The sequence below is a fragment of the Pongo pygmaeus genome, chromosome 21, assembly GCF_028885625.2.
Source record: "Pongo pygmaeus isolate AG05252 chromosome 21, NHGRI_mPonPyg2-v2.0_pri, whole genome shotgun sequence".
Taxonomy (NCBI): domain Eukaryota; kingdom Metazoa; phylum Chordata; class Mammalia; order Primates; family Hominidae; genus Pongo; species Pongo pygmaeus.
In genome coordinates, this window is record NC_072394.2 from 47272987 (window position 1) to 47292161 (window position 19175).

Below are 19175 nucleotides of genomic sequence, written 5' to 3' on the forward strand. Positions count from 1 at the left end.
ACACTGGCTTCTCTGCTATTCTGGCGGCTAAGTCATGCTCAGTTCTGTTTTTAAGCACCACCTTAGATGGTGGGGTTCACCTTCCCCAAGAAACTATCCCTTTTCCTTCTTTATCACTCTTGTCTTAAATTAGTTTTTTGTTTGTTAGCTGGCCCTCCTCACTGGGATATCACTTTTACTTACAACAGGAATGTTGTTTGCACCAGTAGGTGCTTGGTAAATATTTGTCAGAGGATTGACTGACTGAATGAAAGAAGGAAGGAAGGAAGGAGAGAAGGAAGGGAAGAAGGAATGAAAGGAAGGGAGGAAGGAAGGAAGGAGGGAGAGAAGGAAGGGAAGAAGAGATGAAAGAAAGGGAGGAAGGAAGGGAGGGAAGGAAGGGAGGAAGGGAGGGAAGGGAGGGAGGAAGGAAGGAGAGAAGGAAGGGAAGAAGAGATGAAAGGAAGGGAGGAAGGAAGGGAAGGAAGAAAGGAATGAAAGGAAGGGAGGAAAGGAGGGAAGGAAGGGAGGGAGGGAAGAAGGAAGGGAGGGAGGAAGGAAGGATGGGAGGGAAGAAGGGAGGGAGGGAGGGAGAAAGAATGAAAGGAAGGGTGGAAGGGAGGGAAGGGAGGAAGGAAGGAAAGGAGGGAGGGAGGAAGGGAGGAAGGGAGGAAGAGAGCGGAGGGAGGAAGGAAGGAAGGAAGGAAGGAAGAAAGAGACTGGCATGAGGTCACAACATGAGTTAGTGGCGGGAACAGGACTTCTGCAGGCCCGGGGTTTGGGCCTTTGCTTCAGATCTCACTATTCACAGACACATGAACCCCGGGCAGGCGAGTGGGAGGCGGACAGGCGAGCGGCTCTTCCGGCCTCCACCCGTGGCAATCCCAGCCTCCAGGTTCCCGGTAGTCGCCCCGCCTCGCCCGTCACAACCCTGCCGCGTGGGGCCGGGGCTGGAAGCGGCGGAGCGCGCGGTCCGGGCACACGGAGCAGGTTGGGACCGCGGCGGGTACCGGGGCCGGGGCGCCATGCGGAGGCCGAGCGTGCGCGCCGCCGGGCTGGTCCTGTGCACCCTGTGTTACCTGCTGGTGGGCGCTGCTGTCTTCGACGCGCTCGAGTCCGAGGCGGAAAGCGGCCGCTAGCGACTGCTGGTCCAGAAGCGGGGCGCTCTCCGGAGGAAGTTCGGCTTCTCGGCCGAGGACTACAGCGAGCTGGAGCGCCTGGCGCGCCAGGCTGAGCCCCACCGCGCCGGCCGCCAGTGGAAGTTCCCCGGCTCCTTCTACTTCGCCATCACCGTCATCACTACCATCGGTGAGCCGCCCGGAGCCTCCCTCCGCGCCCGCTCCAGCCCCAGCAGTCCCGGGGCGCCTCTGGGTTTCGGTCCCACCTCTGCCCCCGCCCAGCTGAGCTACTTTGGACCGGTCATTTCGGCTCACCGAGCCTCCCTCATCTCCTTCCCCTCCCTCGTCTCCTTCGCCTCCCTTGTCTCCCTCTTCTCCTTTGCCTCCCTCTGCTGAATGGAGCTGTCAGCCCACGCAGGCAGGCACGGCAGAAATCAGTAAATCGAGTTTGCCAAAAGGCTGACCCAGGAGGGCTCAGAAAACGTCCAAGGGGCTTGGAGATAGATGAAGCGGGGCTGGGAGACCAAGTGGCTGGAGTTGCTTTTCCTTGCCTAGTTGCATCACACTTGCTGCGTGACCTTAGACGAGTTGCTCAACCTCTCTGAGCCAGAGTTTTCTCTTCCGTAAAATAGTGTCGCTAATCGGCCTTATCTCAGGGCTGTGGTGAGAGTTATTATTCAGGAGACAGACTATGCACAGACAAGGCCTGTGCTAAAACATGACACATACAGTGCACTACAAAGAAAAGATCAATTTTTTATTATTGCAATTGTTATTGTTACCCCATGAGAATGGGGACCCAGTCTGTCTTAGGGACTGCTGTATGACCCGTGCCTAGCATGCAGTAGATGAGCAATAAATACTTGTTAAAGGAATGACTGATAACCACAGGCTCTCGACTCTGCCCTCGGGGATGCAGAGCAGTTCCTTTGGAGCATCTGGACCACTAGCTGTTGCCATGACTACCATCTGGCTGGTACCTGCTGAGCCTAAGCCTGGGGGAACAGGAAGGAGAGAAGTGGGCTCTGCAGGGCTCCAGGCTTGGTGCCGGCCACTCCCCAGGCTCCAGCTGTGAGCGTCCCGGCACCCCCCTGGGGCTTGGATCACCAGTCCGAAAGCCAGTGCCTTGGAGAAAGTTTCCCCATAATGCTCTTGCAAGTGAATATGAGCTGTGGTTTTTGCAGTGGAGTTAAAAAAGTATGAGTTCTGGAATCACAGAGACTGGAGTTCTGTTCTCATCTCTATTGCCACCTGCCTTCTCTGGCAATTGATTCTACCTGTCCAAGCCCTGGTTTCCTCAAAGGCAAAATGCAATTGTTCCTACCACACTGGGTGGCTGCCAGGTTTCAGTGAGGTCAAGCATGTAACATGCTTGGCACAGTGCCTGAGGCCAAGTAGGCACTATTCATTAGTAATAATTCATTACGTGCCAACGTGGCTCCAGCTCTTATTCAGCTCTTTTGCCCCCTCCTGTCCACATGGACACCCCTGCTTCCTATCTCGGTACAGCCTGAGACCCTCCTGGTTACTGTGCCCACTGGTCTGGGATGCCATCAACTTGTTATCTCTGCCTTTATCTACATTCTTTGGAGGCTTGCCAGGTGGTTTTGGCCTCTTATCCTGGTTCTTTACCTCTGAGTAAAGAAGTAAAGAAGTTACATCTGGGAGGCTGATGTAAGAGACTCAAGTGGAAACAGGAGGAATTTTGCCTTTTCTGGCCACTTGGGGGCACCACCATCCTCTGTGGTCTAGTCCGCTTAAGCCAGCCTTGCAGAGAGCCAGGTGTCAGGCCCCAGGAATTTGGGCTTTGCTTGGATGGGAGAGAGGCACTGAAGCAATGGAGGGTGCTGGTTAATAGTTCAGACCCGTGGAGGGTGCTGGTTAATAGCTCAGGCCCGTGGAGGGTGCTGGTTAATAGCTCAGGCCTGTGGAGGGTGCTGGTAAATAGCTCAGGCCTGTGGCCTTTGGGCAGTTTTGTCCCTCTGAACCTAGTTTTCTTATCTATAAAATGGGAATAACAACATGTCATATAGTCATTGGGAGGGTTAAATCTGATAATCCATGCAGAGTACATACATGGGTTAGTTACTGTCATTATTAGTTATTATCATTATTCATTTCACTCTCTGCCAAAACCTGGCACAGTCCCAAACAGCTGGAAGCCTTTTATTCCTAAAGAGACTCCTCTGTTTCTCACCAGCACCCCCTTCAACTTGGTTTGATTCAATAAACTTTCATTGAGCTTCTAGTCTATGTCAGGCTCCGTGCAGGACCTTGGTGATGGGGACTACACCACCATCATCCCTGCCCTCAAAGAGCTCAAAGTCTAGTGATGAGCAGGCCCCCTTTCTCCCAAAAATAACAGAGAGGCAAAGTGATAGGGCTATGCAACAGAAATGTGGAAGTGGAGCCACAGGCCTTTAAATGTATGTAGTGCTGATATTCTGAATAAGTTATATATGCACACAGTACACACTTCACAGGGCACAAAAGGGTATGGAATGAAAAGGAATTCTCCCTCCCACCCTGTCTCTCAGCTCATAAATTCCTCTTCCTGGGTCAAATACAGTTGCCAGTTTCTTATGTGTCCTTCTAGATATATTCTCTGCCTATATATTCCTTTAAAACACACACACGTTGTATAGACATTATACACACAGTTTTGTCTCTTTTTTCACTTATAGAATATGTGTTGATGTTTTTATGTCAGTCTCTAAAGAGCTGCGTCATCTTGTTTGTAGGGTTTCTCAGCCTTGGAACTACTGACATTTGGGGCTGTGGGGACTGTCCTGTGCATTGTAAGATGTTTAGCAGTGTCCCTGGCCTCTACTCTCTAGATGCCAGTAGCACACAGCCATCCCCACTCCTCACCCCCATTTGTGACAACCAGAATGTCTCCAGATGTTGCCAAATGTCCCCTCAAGGGCTAAACCACTCTCGATTGAGGACTGCTACTGTGTAGTATGGGGTTTGGATGGCACTATAATTTATTTAACCAGGCCCCTTTGGATGGACACTTACATTGTTTCTCATTTTCACTATGACTGACAATGCTGCAATATGACCCAAGTGTACACATATTTTTGCTCATGTGTGTATATTGAAGGGCTAACTTCCTAACTGTGGAACTACCTTGGTCAAAGGATTTGTATTTTTTACTTTTTGGCAGGTAGGGCCAATCTGTTAGAGGAGGCACATTCTTCTTGGCCTCCTGACTCTTCCTGGGGTACAGGCTCCTTTGAGAATACCATGAAAGCAACTGCTCCTCTTTCCAGGAAAAGACACACAATGAGATACCCATTCATTCCCCTGCAATGGCACAGTGTTCCAGGACTCAAGATTGCCCAGTCGTGTTTAGATTCCCTATAGTAGTTGAAGGGACCCAGTAAGAATCGCCACACCAGACAATCAGAACCAAAAGGTGTTTAGTGCAGGCAGGCTGAGCAGTGGAGGGGGAGGCAGTCAGGAGAAAAGGCATGTGGAGAGGACATGCTGACTGGGGAAGCAGCTCGGGGTGTAGCTGGAAAGTGGGGAGAGTTTTGCTTTTTTTTTCATCAAGGCATAATTTGCATACAGTAGAACTCACCATTTTCCTGTGTACACTCCTGACAGATGAATACCTGCCATGTAACTGCAGCCACGGTCAAGACAGAACATTGCCATCAACCCCCAAAATTCCACCATGCTTTCTGTAGTTAAGCCTGCCCCCAACCCCAGCTACTGGCAACCAACCACAGATCTGTTCTCTGTCGCCACAGTTTTGTCATTTCCAGAATGTCATTTATAGGGAACCATGCGGTCTGTAGGCTTTCGAGCTCGTCTTCCTCTACTCAGCTTAGACATTTGAGATCCATCCTTGGTTGCCGCAAGTTACAGGAGTTCATTCAGTTGCTGAAAAGAATTGCAGTGTTTGGATGCCCCACAGGTTGTTTATCCATTCCCCAGTCGAGGGACACTTGGGTTGTCTGCAGTTTGGGGTGATGAATGACCTAGTTAGGACTAGTATTTGGAGATGCCCTTCCAGCCCCGGGGACGGGGAGGGACACGCCGGGCAGGCAGGCTGCGGGCGGGACTGTCGTCAGCTGGAGCTGGACGCTCACGGTCCTCCCCTCCGCTCTCCCTGCATAGGGTACGGCCACGCCGCGCCGGGTACGGACTCCGGCAAGGTCTTCTGCATGTTCTACGCTCTCCTGGGCATCCCGCTGACGCTGTCACTTTCCAGAGCCTGGGCGAACGGCTGAACGCGCTGGTGTGGCGCCTCCTGTTGGCGGCCAAGCGCTGCCTGGGCCTGCAGCGGCCACGCGTGTCCACGGAGAACCTGGTGGTGGCCGGGCTGCTGGCGTGCACCGCCACCCTGGCCCTCGGGGCCGTCGCCTTCGCACACTTCGAGGGCTGGACCTTCTTCCACGCCTACTACTACTGCTTCATCACCCTCACCACCATCGGCTTCGGCGACTTCGTGGCACTGCAGAGCAGCGCGGCGCTGCAGAGGAAGCTCCCCTGTGTGGCCTTCAGCTTCCTCTACATCCTCCTGGGGCTCACGGTCATTGGTGCCTTCCTCAACCTCGTGGTCCTGCGCTTCCTTGCTGCCAGCGCCGACCGGCCGGAGCGCGCTGCCCGCCGCCCCAGCCCGCGCCGCCCGGGGGCGCCCGAGAGCCGTGGCTTCTGGCTGCCCCGCCGCCCGACCTGCTCCGTGGGCTCCGCCCTGTCTCCTGCCACGTGCACAAGCTGGAGAGGTGCGCCCGCGACAACCTGGGCTTCTCGCCCCCCTCGAGCCCGGGGGTCGTGCGTGGCGGTCAGGCACCCAGGCTTGGGGCCCGGCGGAAGTCCATCTGACAACCCCACCCAGGCCAGGGTCGAATCTGGAATGGGAGGGTCTGGCTTCAGCTATCAGGGCACCCTCCCCAGGGATTGGAGACGGGTGAGGGGCCTCTAGGTGGTCTTCTGCCACGAGAAGTTTCTCATTACTGTCTGTGGCTAAGTCCCCTCCCTCCTCTCCAAAAATATATTACAGTCACATCATAAGCACAAACCAGGCTCCAGGGTCACCCTGTACGAGCAAGTTCCTTGTAGTCCAAATTGTATGAGGGCGTGGCCACATCAGCACCTAGGAGAGGCTCTGCACAGGTCCACGTCAGAGCCGACCCTCCAGAGCAATTCTTCTGTTGTGAAGAGGCTGGTTTTCTGAGTAACGGTTGAAATGTGCAATTTTCAACACTGGAATCTTCGCTGCAATTAGTGAGGTCAGATGCTCACACTACGAGAAGCATGGGGAACAAAGGTGGACCAAATGGGACCGTGTACAGTCCAGTGTGAACAAGTGGGTCAATCTCTGCGCTAAACGATCTCATTCTCTGCCCAGTGTAGAGAGTGGAATCAGCCCATGTGTGAATGATGGCCTCTTTCCCCCAGACGGCTGATGCTCTTTGTCCCTGGCCAGCCCCACTTCAGGATGAGGGAGGCCTTGGAGAATCGCATCCTCTCCCAGGGCCTCAGTTTCCACATTTGTAGAATGACTGGGTTCATCCAGAACCCTGCTCCCTCTTATGCATCTCTGGCAGGACTTTCTGGAACAGGCCCCTGCACCATAAGGGGGCAGAGACAAAGCCCGAGGTGTGGCATCCTGGCACCCTGTGGCCCTCAGCCACTTTCCCTGGCTTCCCAGATAGGGCTGTCTCAACACAAAGCATGAACGAGCCAGGTTAGAAAAGCCAAAAACTTTAATTTCAACATGAGCTACATGGTCATGAACACAATGCAACGCGACCCCACTCCAACCCAAGGGCCCCAGAAACCCTCCCTCCCTAAAGGCCTGGGTGGCTCCTGCTCCAAGAGAGGGAATGAGGGAAAGGTGGGTGGATGGAGAGAGGCCCCCAGCCTAAGGACCCGGGCTCCTGCCTTCCCACCACCTGCCCAGGAAGCAGTCATAGAGTGAAAGGGCTCCAGAGGTGATGCCCACAGCCCTGGGTTCGGCTCCACTCTGACCTCACTGAAGCGCTGGGTTAGACGGGCACCATCAGCCCACCTCACAGGCTCGGCGTTGGGTGAGCTCGTGGACGCTAATGCTTTCTGTCCACTCTGAGGTGCTGCTCCAGATGTGGGGCCCTCCCAGAGGACCTCGGAGACACCACGGGGGAACAGGGAGAGGGGCTCGGTCCCCGGGCCTGACACAGCGCTGCTGCTCAATAAATAAATGCAGGTGACCTTGCCTGACGCAACAGCTGTGCCTCCAGAGGGGGTGGGACTCGGTACTGTTTCTGACACGGAAATGCACCCAGGAGCTCTTGGCTGAAGGGAATTGGCTTGTGAAGTACATAACCACCCCCTAAGCCACCTGCTTCACCTCTGGGTGTAAAAGAGTGAGCTCTGGGCTGTTGGAGAACCGAGTTCCAGTCCTGCCCACCCACTAACACAGTGGGACCTTAGGCGAGCACTTTCCTCTCCCAGGACCTCAGCTCCCCGCTTTGAAATGGGGATGACGGCACAGGCCACCACCTACTCCCCAGGGGCTCTTGTGAGGGCCGAAGGGCACACTCGAGGTAAAAGCATTCTGAAAACAAAGTCTGAAAAGCACAACAGGAAGGCCAGGTCTCACTGCATCTGAAGGTTTGGGGAGGACTTGCCTGAAATGAGGCGCCCACAGCTGCTCCCATTCCCTCACTGCCCCAACCAGGAGCTGGTGTTTCCTAACTCTCCCTCCAGTTGGTCATGAAGAGGCTATGGCCCCTTACAAGGGCCCTCCACCCAGGCATCAAGGTCTAGACCCAATCCTGTGTACCCTCAGTCAGCTGGGCCAGCCCCCCAGGAGAGCTGAGTCTCCCTGGCAATCCTCTCCCCAAGACCCAGGCCCAGAGAAGTCACTGGTTTATAGAGGTGGAGCCCAGGAGGGCTGTGCAGCCCAGGTCTTCAAGGCCGGGAATCCTTGTCCCAGCAGACATGCACCGGAGCAACGGTCTCCTGTCGCCTGAAGAACAATGGAGCCCCTAGTTCTTCCCCCTTTGCGCCCTTGCTGAGGGGTCTTGTGTGAGTCACTTCCTGTTTCTGGGCCTCAGTTTCCCAACCTCTCAGATGGGCTACAGCTTGTCCTGCCCATCTTTTGGGGGCCATTAGGCTTCAAAGAAAGAAGGGAGGATGAGGTATGGGCAGTGGCAGCCCCACCTCATACTGCCCTGGCTCCGGCTCAGCCTCTGTTGGGAGGAGGGGACCCAGGCTGGGGGTGCCACTGAACACACAGGTGACTCCAGGGGTGGCTTTTCCCCCAAGCTGGCTCTTGATTTCCTTGTCTGTAAAATGGAAATGGACTAATGGTCCCAAAGGCCCTTCCCCTTTGCTATGCAAAGGGGGTTCTGGAGAAGGAGAGTGGAGATGGCTCCTTCCCGTGGTATCCTGCGTGTGATCTTGGCCCAGAGATTGAAAATAGTCACCCCCTGGAGACCCCAGCCCCCCAATGGCCCCCTGTGCCAGCCTCTCTGCTCCTCTTCAAACAGTGCAGCCTGAGTCAGCAAGGGGCCAGGCAGTAGCGGGGACAGGATGGGCTTGAAGCTTCTCCGAAGCTAATGATGAAAATGTCACTCCCCTCCCCAAAACCCCATCCCTTGGTGAGGACAGACCGTAGTTCCCACACCCAATGGTCACAGCCCCTGGGAAGGGGCACATGCTCACGATGATACAAAGAAACAGGGCTCCAGCCCCCAGCTGCTCCACCCCTCCAGGAGGTGAGCGGGATTTCACAGAACAAACAAGAAAATCATTGAGGGGGCCCTCACTGACCACCCCCAGGTGTTGTTATTGCTTCGGAGCTCTCTCTCTCTCTTTATAAAGGCTGTGCAGACACCAGGGGAAGGGCTCAGGCTGTCAGGGCCAAGCCCCTGCTCCCTCTGGTTGGGACAGCCAGGCTCTGCCCTGTTTTTGAAAAGCTACCCCTGAACAACCACAGCGGTGATGGCTGGAGAGAGAAGGCGCTCTCCTGGCTCAAAATATTCCAATGGTGAATAATAAACAAACAGCAGAGAAATCACACTGGTTAGAAAAACAAACAGGCAAGGGGCCAATTCTGTGCCTTGAATGCGAGTCCCTCCAGAGCCCTGCTCCTTCCGCCCCCAGCCTTGGGATTCCACCCACCATGGTCCCAGGAAGCTCTGAAGACCTCCTGGGTAAAGGGGGCGTCTCCATCTCCCCTTCCCAGTGCAGGGTAAGCAGCTCTGTGGAGGTGATACACATCGACCAGAACTTTAAAGGATACCCAGGGCTTCCACAGGCTAAGGGAAGGGAAGAATTTCCAGGTGGAAGGAGTTGCCTGGTGGGACTGGGACCGGGACCGGGAACAGGGTGGGACCAAAGGCAGCCTGGGTGTCCTCAAGGGAAAACAACACCCTCTAATGGAGACCAGGCCCCGTCTGCCAAGGTCCTTCAACCCTTAGGAGTGCCTCATAAAGAAAGTCAGTACCAAGAATAATAAATCAGAACAGCCGAGTATAACAGGCAGCTCCAGCTATAACCCTACGGGGGACAAGGGAAGGAAGGGGGCGGAGGAGGAGGGGCTGGCCTCCTGTGAGCCAGGCTGCCCCATCTAGGCCCAGGCCAGCGAAGAGAGAGTGGTCTCCCAGAATGTACTTGAGGCTCCTCTCCACCCCCGGTCCTGGGACTCTGTAAGGACTATGCATGAGCTAAGAACAGGCCCCAGGGCTTGGAGCACTAACTCTACCTAGCTAACCTGGACTACGCCCTACACAGCAGGGACTAGGTAAAGAGTGGCAGGCTTCTGGGTGCCTCCCAGGGGAGGTGGCAGAAATGTGCTTCTATAAAGAGGGGCCGGCCTCCACCCTCCCTGGCATGCAAAAGGGCTCCCGCAGGCCCCAGGGAGGGCTGGGCTGGGGAGGCAGCTACCCAGGCCTGCTGGAAAAGGAATCTCCCAGTTCTTACACTCACGCCTCTTCACTTTTCTCTCCTACCACCATCTTTCCTTCAGCCAAGGTAACTGAGGCCGGGGCAGTGGGTTCTGCCCTTAGTATAGGATGTTTTTTTAAAAAGACTAAAATAGGGGGGCTCTATTTGCCTCCCCAGCCCCCTGGCCTGGAGGCAGGGGGGGTAGACAAGATGACCATTGACCTCATGCAACAATGAGGGGTTCTCCAATTTGAGAAACCCTTATCTTGGCACCAGCAGTCCCAATCCCAACTTTCCTTAGCCTCCCCCTCCAATACAGCACCCCCAAATGCTCTCTAGGGTTGGGGTTCCGGAAACTCAGGTTCCACAGCTCCTCCACCAGAACACAGACGACAACATTCTTTCTAGTCCGCCAGCGGTTCCTAAACTAGCTTGTTGCAATCCCATGGAGTGAGGCATCTGGGGGTCTGTGCGAGGCCCCCAGCACCTCCTCCTTTCTTTTGGTCCCTGCTGAACCCCAATTCCTAGAGCCACCAGAAGAGGGGCAGGCAGGAGGGGACGGACGGATGGACTCGGACAGGCTGCGGCAAAGCTCCTTCCACGGGCAGGCAGAGGGAAGCTCAAGCTCCTCTTCAAGTGGGGGGCTCTGGGCCCCTGGGAGCTGGCTCCGGATCCTTGCAAAGCTGCCCCTTCATCTCTGGGGCAGGAGTAGCTGCCTGAACCCGGTGCCGCAGGAAAGACACTTGCTGGTAATTGGCACCATGGAGATGGCCGGCTGGGTTCTGGACTTGGCTCTGGGCAGCGAGCTTCCAAGGAGGCAAAAAGGGGGACAAGTTGGACAGAGTTTGGGAAGGGAGAGTGGTCTGCTCTGCCACCTCAATCTTTCCTTTCTCTGGACTGCAGCCACATCCACCAGGTCAAGAACCGGCCAAGTCAAAAGTGTAGCCAATCCCGTTGGGAGAGGGGAGGTCTCAGGGGGTAGGAGGCAAAGAAGGGGTGAGGAGGGGCCCAAGGGGGGCAGGTCTCCCCGTTCTGCTTCCCCACTGTGGGGGAGAGCCCCGTCCTCCTGTTCAATGTGCCCCTGGGCCTGGGGTCCCAGGTCAGGGCTGGGTGATCTCCAGGCCATCTTGGGGAGCCCCTCCCCATCCCAGCACTAAGATCGCTCTCCACAGGGCCCCACGGTGCTCTCGAGGGACAACTGGGATGCCTGCCGGAGCAGGGGGCCTGTGGCTGGATCCACCATGGAGGAGGTGGGGAAGAGCTTGTACCAGCCCACGGCCAGGGTGGTCAAGTCCAGCTCCTCCAGCAGCACGCGAGCCACACCCATGAACTGCTTCCGCTCCATCCGCCCGTAGTTCCCCCACACGATCACCTGCAGGGCAAGAGACACAGTGGTTCAAATCCTGCCAGTGCCACTCACAGGCCCAGAAGCAGAACCTGGGTCACCCCCATGCCCAATCCATCTCAGTCCTGTGATTTCTACCTCCTTAAAACTGCAATTCCTCAACAGGCCTTTCTTATCACTGGGCACCACACCAAGCCCCTGGCCTCCAGAGGTTGTTGATGGTAATGGTGACGGTGATGATGGTAATGGGTAGAACACTCGCTGTAGGCAAAACTGCAAATACTTTTCCTGCACACAGCACACATTCCACTGGCATCAGAATGTTACCAGGTAGGTACTATTAGGGTCCCCACTTTACGGATGAAGAAACTGAGGGTCAGAAGGGAACCTGTTCAAAGTTGCACAGTAAGTTGTGGAGCTCAGTTCAGCCACAGTGAACTGAGGGCCTCACCTATTTCCTCCAGGCAAGGCCCTCCAGAGACACCCCCCGCCAGGGGTGCCCTCCTCTCATTCTGGTACTGTGCATGTGTGCTCATGCACACACACACGTGAGCGCACCAATGCCCCTCACCTGGAGGACTTTGCCCTGGGGACTCTCGGGAAACAGCAGCACCTGGTTATACAGTGGGTCCAGCGACTTGCGAGCGACTTTGGTCTTCTTCTTGGCAATGCAGATGCCATTCTCTAGCAGGTAGGCCTTGATGTAGGCCGCTGGGGACAGAGGCCAGCAGGGGTGAGTTCTAGTTTGGCCCTCAAATGGTGGGCAAAGGGTGCAACAGAGGGAGGCTGCCCACCCTCTGCTGGAGATATGTGTGCCCCCATGGGGTCTGGGGAGGACACACCAGGACACATGGGGGGTGGGCATTTGGGGGCGGCAGGTACAGCTGGGCTTGGGTGCAGCCTGCCCCACCTCCTCTGGTGGTCCTCACTGTCTCCACTCTTCCTTTGCTCCCTCTGTGCTAACCTGTTTCCTCTCTCAGTCCATAATGTGCCCACCCCTCCCTGGCTTACGCATCTATCTGCTGACCCACTCACTCACCACGCCTGAGCGCCTACTGCATGCCAAGAACCCTGCTAGGCACTGGGGTATAATGATAAGCTGGAAAGATGGTCCCTGCCTTCCAGGAGCTCAGTCCAGTGGAGGAGAGGAACAAGGTCAACAGACAATCTCAACTGGCTCTTCAAACAAACCCTAAACTACCAGTTCCACATAAGACATTAGAGTTGGGACAGGGGGTCCCCACAGTTGGGCCCAATTTTCTCTCTTCAAGGCCCTCGGTACCCATCAGGATATCCTCCCTGACCTCCACCCCCACCTTGCAGGGGAAGGTAGGCCCCAGACCTGGCAGTGTCTTGGAGCCTGGCTTGGCTGTCAGTCCCCGAGCCTGGATAATGTCCACTTCCAGCTGACCATTCCGCTCCTGAAGACCAATCTCCACATCCCCTGGAAGAGGCACCAAGAGATGAGACTGGGAAATGGTTCAGAAGCTCAAGCTGGGACTCAGCTCTTCTCCTTTACTTAGGGCTAAAACCCCCTTCCCCTGCTCCCAGCCCAGAATAAGACCAGAACCAACTCCCACCAAGTGCCTAGGCTCTGCTGAGGGCTTGAGAGTGTGCCCTGGGCGCTAGGTGGCATGAGCAGACGATGGATCAACAGGCAAAGGGGAAGGAGGGAGAGACGCTGAGCTTCTGGTGTGACACCCACCTCCGCTAGTCCATTTGAAACCACCCTTGGGGCACTCACCCATGGGTGTGGTGGCCAGGGTCTGGCGACCCACAAACTGTGCCGGCCCCATGCTTCCCAGGAAGTCACTGAACTGGGCGTCCGACGCCAGGCAAACTCCTCCATAGTTAAGGCTGCAAGAGGAAAAGATGAGACAAAGCACACATTCCCAGTGGTTTACCGACAACTCTGGACTCAAGAAGTCAACCTCCATGAAATGGATATGCTGATATTTCCCTCTTGGGATGGAGATAAGGTTTACCCAGTATCTGGCTCATGTAGTTTAGTGCCTTGATACTCAAAGTGTGGTTCAGAGACCAGCAGCATCAGCATCACCTGGGAACTAATTAGATACATAGAACTGCAGCCCACTCCACCCCCAGCTGCTGAATCAGAATCTGAATTTTAATGTGAGCCCCAGATGATGCCCTTGCACGTGAAAGTGTGAGCTGCACTGCAAACGGCTCTAGACTCTGAGGGGTGCATTTCTTGCGGCTGCTTGGCTACCTAATATCCACTTCCCCTTCCTCTGGTAACAAGATCTCAAATTGTCTTTACGGAGCCCCCTCCCCATGGCACATGATCACAGTGGGGTGGAGGGAGCAGCTCCTGAGACTGGGCCTCCAGCTCAGCCTGGCCAATCAGGGCATCCCTTCCTCTTGGCCAGTGATCAGCTCAGAGACAGGCATGTAGCCCGGTTCAGCCAACAAGAATCAGGCCTGGAAGCTTTGTTTGAACTATGGGGAGTGAGACGCTCTCTTTCCAACCAGACTTGAGCCTGAGATGCAGGACTGGAGCTTCTGGTGCTATGTAGCTACCATCTGGATCACGAGAATGAAACCATCAAAATGACAGCATTGTGTGAGCTCCTGGATCAAGCTCTGCCTGAAGCAAGTTACTTCATCTTTTGGTTACGTTAAGTCAATATCAACAGCAACAACAAAGATAATTTTATTATTTTTCTTAAGACAGCTTTAGTAAGTTCTCCCCACTCCCTTCACTTCTCTAAGTATCTCTTTCCCATCTGTGAAATGGGAATAATAATGTTCCCATCTCCTAGGTCTGTTGTACTAAGTGCGATGAGGCACTAAGTACCATGCCTGAAGTGCCCCTGTTATCCTGAGGACCAAAGCACTTGCAACCCATTTTCTCATCTGATCCTCACCACAACCACAGGAGGTTTTTTGTTGTTGCTCTTGTTTTTGTTTTTTTTTGAGACAGAGTCTCACTCTGTTGCCCAGTCTGGAGTGCAGTGGCACGGTCTTGACTCACTGCAGCTTCTAACTCCTGGGTTTAAGCAATTCTCATGCCTCAGCCTCCCAAGTAGCTGGGAATACAGATGTGTACCACCACGCCTGGCCAATTTTTGTGTTTTTAGTAAAGATAGAGTTTCATCACATTGGCCAGGCTGGTCTTGAACCCCTGGCCTCACATGATCCACCCACCTCGACCTCCCAAAGTGCTGGGATTACAGGGGTGAGCCACCATGCCTAGCCCAAGAGGTTGGCTTTTGATCTTTATCACCATCATTTAAATAAGAAACACATTTGCCCAGCAAAATGGTGACCCTATTCTCTGGCCAGAGCTGAGGCATACAGAGTTAGAGGCTTAACCCAAGCCAGGCCAATCAAAACCTCTCTCTGGGAAATAAAAAAGAGAATCCTGGAGACTAAAAGTCACAAGAACTGAGCCACATAAATGGCCTGCCCTCAGGCAAAACCCATAAACTCTACTAGCTACCCAGTCTTGGCTGCCCGATTCTTCCCTGAACCATTTGAGGTCCCCCAGTGTTCTGTTTTTATTTAAGTTATCTGCAGAGTTAATGGCAGAATATTCAGCCTGAGTGCTTTTCCTTTTCCTGATTTCCTACTACCCCTGGCCTGCTTTCCCCATTCAGACAGTAGCCAGGGTGTCCTATGTCCTATGTCGGCTGCCTCAGAGAAGGAATGACCCAGCAGGAGGTAGAGAGCAAGAGACTTGGGCTCTTGACTTTTCAGTTCCAAATCTAAGAAACGACTTGAAAGAATAGGTACAAAACTAGGCTATCCTGCCCCGAAACAGACAAACCCTCAGCCTGAGAGAGCAGAGAAAGTCAGGCAAGGAGGGAAGAGAGCTGAGATGCTGCAGGATCCTTGAGGACGGTCTGTAGTCTGCAGCTGGTGAGTGCTGGGGGATGACAGAAAACTCCAGATAGGCTGGGGAGATCTGAAAGCAGAGGAGACTTGCACCCACTCTTCTTATTGGGTGGAGCTAAGAAAAGGGCAGAACACTTTACAGAAATGGCTGCTTGGGCTTCTTGTCAAGTAACCCCCTGGGAGATCTCTGAGGCTCTCTGTACATCCCTGCATATCCTAGAGAGGAACATATGACCCAGGTGCACTGGAGAGAAGGGCAGATCCATAGAGGCCTGGTGGTCTGGGCAAAGAGAAGTAGCTGAGACCAATGGGAAACAATGACCGAGGAGCAGACAGTAAGATCACGTTCCAGGAGACAGCAGGATGATGGATGATGATTGCGGAACACATACTCTGTCCCCAGTGTCTGAGCACCACAATAATAGCAGCCAATGCTACTGGACACGAGCCCTCACTGACATTCAGCTGGTACACCAGGTGTTATGGCCAGCGTCCATTTGATCCATTCATTCAACCAGCAAATGTTTACTGAGCACATACTATGCACTCTATTGTGTCCAGGCACTATTCTGGACACTTGGAATATGTTAGTGAACAGTGATTTCTGCCCTTCAGGTGCTTAGATTCTAGTGACATATTACACACAATTAATATCATAAACATTACAGTATGTTAGAAGGTGGTAAATGATAGAAATCTTAGGAATAAATAAATAGAGAATTAATGTGGGCGGGGGGGATGTGGGCGGCAATACAAAATAGTGTGATCAGTAGCTGTGACTTGTGTTCTTATTAAATACTTTGATTGTTACCCTGGGCCTGTTCTAGAAATTTACATTGATTCTCTCCACATAAACTTCCCCAGGACACAGGCATAACGTTTGGGAAAATCCTGAACCAAGTGGGTCTAAGTTTTCAGCAAACAGAGGACACAGTGAGACTTGATACAGAGATTAGCAACAGCAAACTCCCAGTGCTCACTAAATGCCACAAATGTCAAAGTGCTCTATACTTATTAATTCATTTCAGCCTCACAACAACCCTATGAGGTCAATACTATTACTGGGCCCATTTTATAGATGAGCTGGAGAGTTAAGAAACCTGCCCAAATCACACAGGTACTGCATGGCCCCACCCTATCCCTCGGCACTCACCTCTATACTCCGAGGCTACCTGCTCTCACACCTGCCACTAGGTCTGAGGGCTTATTTTCTGGCTGTGAGAATTCTGAATTTTGCTGGGGAAGCAAATTCAGCCTGTGGCACAGGGCAGGCTGGAAGCACCTGAGGGTTCATGCCCCAGAAGCAGCCCCCACCCAGTGACAAACTGGGAGTCTGCAGGGGGGATAATGCAGGTGAATGTTCACCCAGCCTCCCAGGGCTCCCCAGTGGGCCTGAGCTCCAGCTGCCCTTAGAGGCATCCGTTATTAGCTCCCCTCCCTTCCCATCCCATTCCTTGCAGCTCCCACACTGGGGATTCCTGGGATGGCCTGCCAAATAACCAATTTCCACTTGAATCTTTGAATCAGGGTCTGCTCTGGAAGAAGCCAAACCAAGACAGAAGCTGAGTGGTATCTGAACCCAGAGAGTCAGGCTTCCAAGTCTATTATCTTAACAATTATGCAACAATGGTTTTTTTTATAGACAGAAAGTATGAAAAAATAAAGTCACTTAAGTGTCTGGGGACTGAAAGGTGTACCCACTATTCTTGCGAAACCAAAGACCCTTAATTAACAGCACAGAGGCTATGGTCTAGACCAGGGGTCCCTAACCTTTTTAGCACCAGGGACCAGTTTTGTGGAAGACAATTTTTCCATGGACTGGGACAGGGAGTGGGGGATGGTTTCGGGATGAAACCGCTCCACCTCAGATCATCAGGCATTAGTTAGATTCTCACAAGGAGCTCGCAACCTAGATCCCTCTCATGCACAGTTCACAGTAGGGTTCATGCTCCTATGAGAATCTAATGTCATCACTGATCTGACAGGAGACAGAGCTCAGGCGGTAACGCTCGCTCGCCCACCGCTCACCCGCTCTGCAGCCTGGTTCCTAAGAGGCCAGGGACCAGTACCCCTGGGAGAGGCCCCTGGGGTTGGGGACTCCTGACTTCTTTCACACTGGTGACGTGGCCTTTCCTCCATGCCCCTGGGTCTTTTTTCCACCCTACCCTCCCAGCCATCTAGGGGGCCAGGCTCCATTTTGTAAGGAGTGTCTGGGCTCCAAAAGCCTGAGAAATGGTGGGGGTCTCACGGATTCCAGGCATGGAAGGAGCGCAGCCTCCCGGCAGAGGGAGGCCCTCTGCAGCCTGAAATTGAAAGTTTCCTCCAACGTCATCATTGTCTGCTTCTCAGTTCCTGGTGGGATTGTGAGCAGACAATGGGGAACTGGCAGGCCTGGTAATTAGCGGTAATTGTTTATAATATCTGGGCGGCTGCCTGATCTCCTATCCCAGGGAGCCTTGCTAGCTGCCAAGGAACCCGGCTGATGTCCCAGAAACCCTGAATAGGTTATCACGTCCTCCTGGGGGCTGGAGGAAGGAGGAATAAAGTGGTGGCTAGGCCCTACTGGCCAGAAATCCAACTGCGGGTCTTCCCTGGAGTACAAAAGAAGGCAGAGGCCGCAAAATCAAATCTGCCTCTACAACTCACTAGCCAACTGCTTGCTGTGTGACCTCTGACAAGTTGTTATTGTCTCTGCATTTCAATGTTCTTATCTGCAAATGAAATCACACTGCCTCATGGACAGTGTCTGGCCTTTTCGTTGGCCAGTGCCTGTGCTGTCTCAGTTTCAAATGTTTTTCAAAATTTCTGCTCAACGGCATCCATGAGCACAGGGGTATAAAAGAGCTTACTGAATTAAGTGCTGCATATGTGCTACAACTTTGACAAGCCCTTGTATGCAACAGGAGCTCAATAGATGTTCACTGCCAAACCCTACAGCAGGGCTCACACTGGGAAAATAAAGGATGGGGTGAAGACTGGATTTGGCATAACGCAGACCCTGGATGCCAGTACTGTACAACCTGTGGCAAGTGTCTTAACCTCTCTGAGCTGCAGTTTCCTCGTGTAGAAAATGGGAATAAATAGTAATCACCTTGCTGAGTTGTTGGGGAGAGTCAGAGAGCTAGTGTAGGCAAGGTGCTTAGCACAGAGGACCTGCTGAGTGAATCAAAGGGTGAGATACCATGGCCTGCTGGGCCTGCTGCCTGGCCTGGGAGAGCCTCCTTGCCACATTCTTGGCATTTTCATGGCATTTCAGATTCTAGACCTGTTAGTAAGTACAGCATCTGGATGCCTGAGAATAAGCCCAAGCCATTTTGGGGAGTACTGCAGCAGTGGGTCCCTTCCAGGGACGTGTGCCACTTGGACAGGTGCAAAGCCCTTAAACAGGATTACAACCCATGTTCTGCTGGCCTTTTATTTTGTGTTAATGGTGAAATGAGATTCCCTGCATTTCAAATCCTATTACTTTTGTTTGTGGAGCTGAAACCCATTGGTCTTTTATTATTAACCTCTGAGCTTGGTTTGGCCCCTGGATTTTCTGTGTTCTTGATGGTGAAAGAAGTAACTGGGTCATGCAGGGGTTTGACTCCATTCTCTTTTCCAGATGGATCACTCGTCTCAACAGCATCAGAAATTAAAAGGTTGCACAGCCTTTGTGGTGATTATGGGTTATGTGGTTCTCAAAGGCTTAGGAGTTTATGGGTTCCCTGTCCATCCATTCACTATATGCTCGCTCATCCATCCATCTATCCATCCATCCATCCATCGATTTATCCATCCATCCATCCACCTATCCCTTCATCCATCCATCCATTTATCCATCCATCCATTTATCCCTCCATCCATCCATCCATTTATCCATCCATCCATCCATTTATCCATCCATCCATCCATCCATCCATCCATCCATTTATCCATCCACCCATCCATCCATTTATCCATCCATTGATTTATCCATCCATCCACCCATCCATCCATCCATCCATCCA

The 19175-nt window shown here is 53.3% G+C and overlaps 2 protein-coding genes across 3 annotated transcripts in view; one reads left to right on the forward strand and one right to left on the reverse strand.

The window, feature by feature from the left end:
- Nucleotides 1–942: 942 nt before the first annotated feature.
- On the forward strand, nucleotides 943–5933 carry KCNK15 (potassium two pore domain channel subfamily K member 15). The gene is given in 4 exon segments (XM_054468075.2): nucleotides 943–1287; nucleotides 5226–5303; nucleotides 5306–5800; nucleotides 5803–5933. Coding segments are annotated over 4 exon segments (987 nt in total). The 5' UTR covers nucleotides 943–1004.
- An 866-nt stretch (nucleotides 5934–6799) lies between these two features.
- The window catches only part of RIMS4 (regulating synaptic membrane exocytosis 4), a 59090-nt gene continuing 46714 nt past the window's right edge, over nucleotides 6800–19175 (reverse strand). For both annotated transcript variants that reach the window (XM_054468074.1, XM_054468073.1), the window contains exons 3-6: nucleotides 13073–13185; nucleotides 12671–12772; nucleotides 11900–12039; nucleotides 6800–11355 (exon numbers count right to left, since the gene is read on the reverse strand). In XM_054468074.1, the coding sequence (XP_054324049.1) occupies nucleotides 11137–11355; nucleotides 11900–12039; nucleotides 12671–12772; nucleotides 13073–13185 (574 nt within the window). In that variant the 3' untranslated portion in view covers nucleotides 6800–11136. The remainder of the gene's footprint in view (nucleotides 11356–11899; nucleotides 12040–12670; nucleotides 12773–13072; nucleotides 13186–19175) is intronic.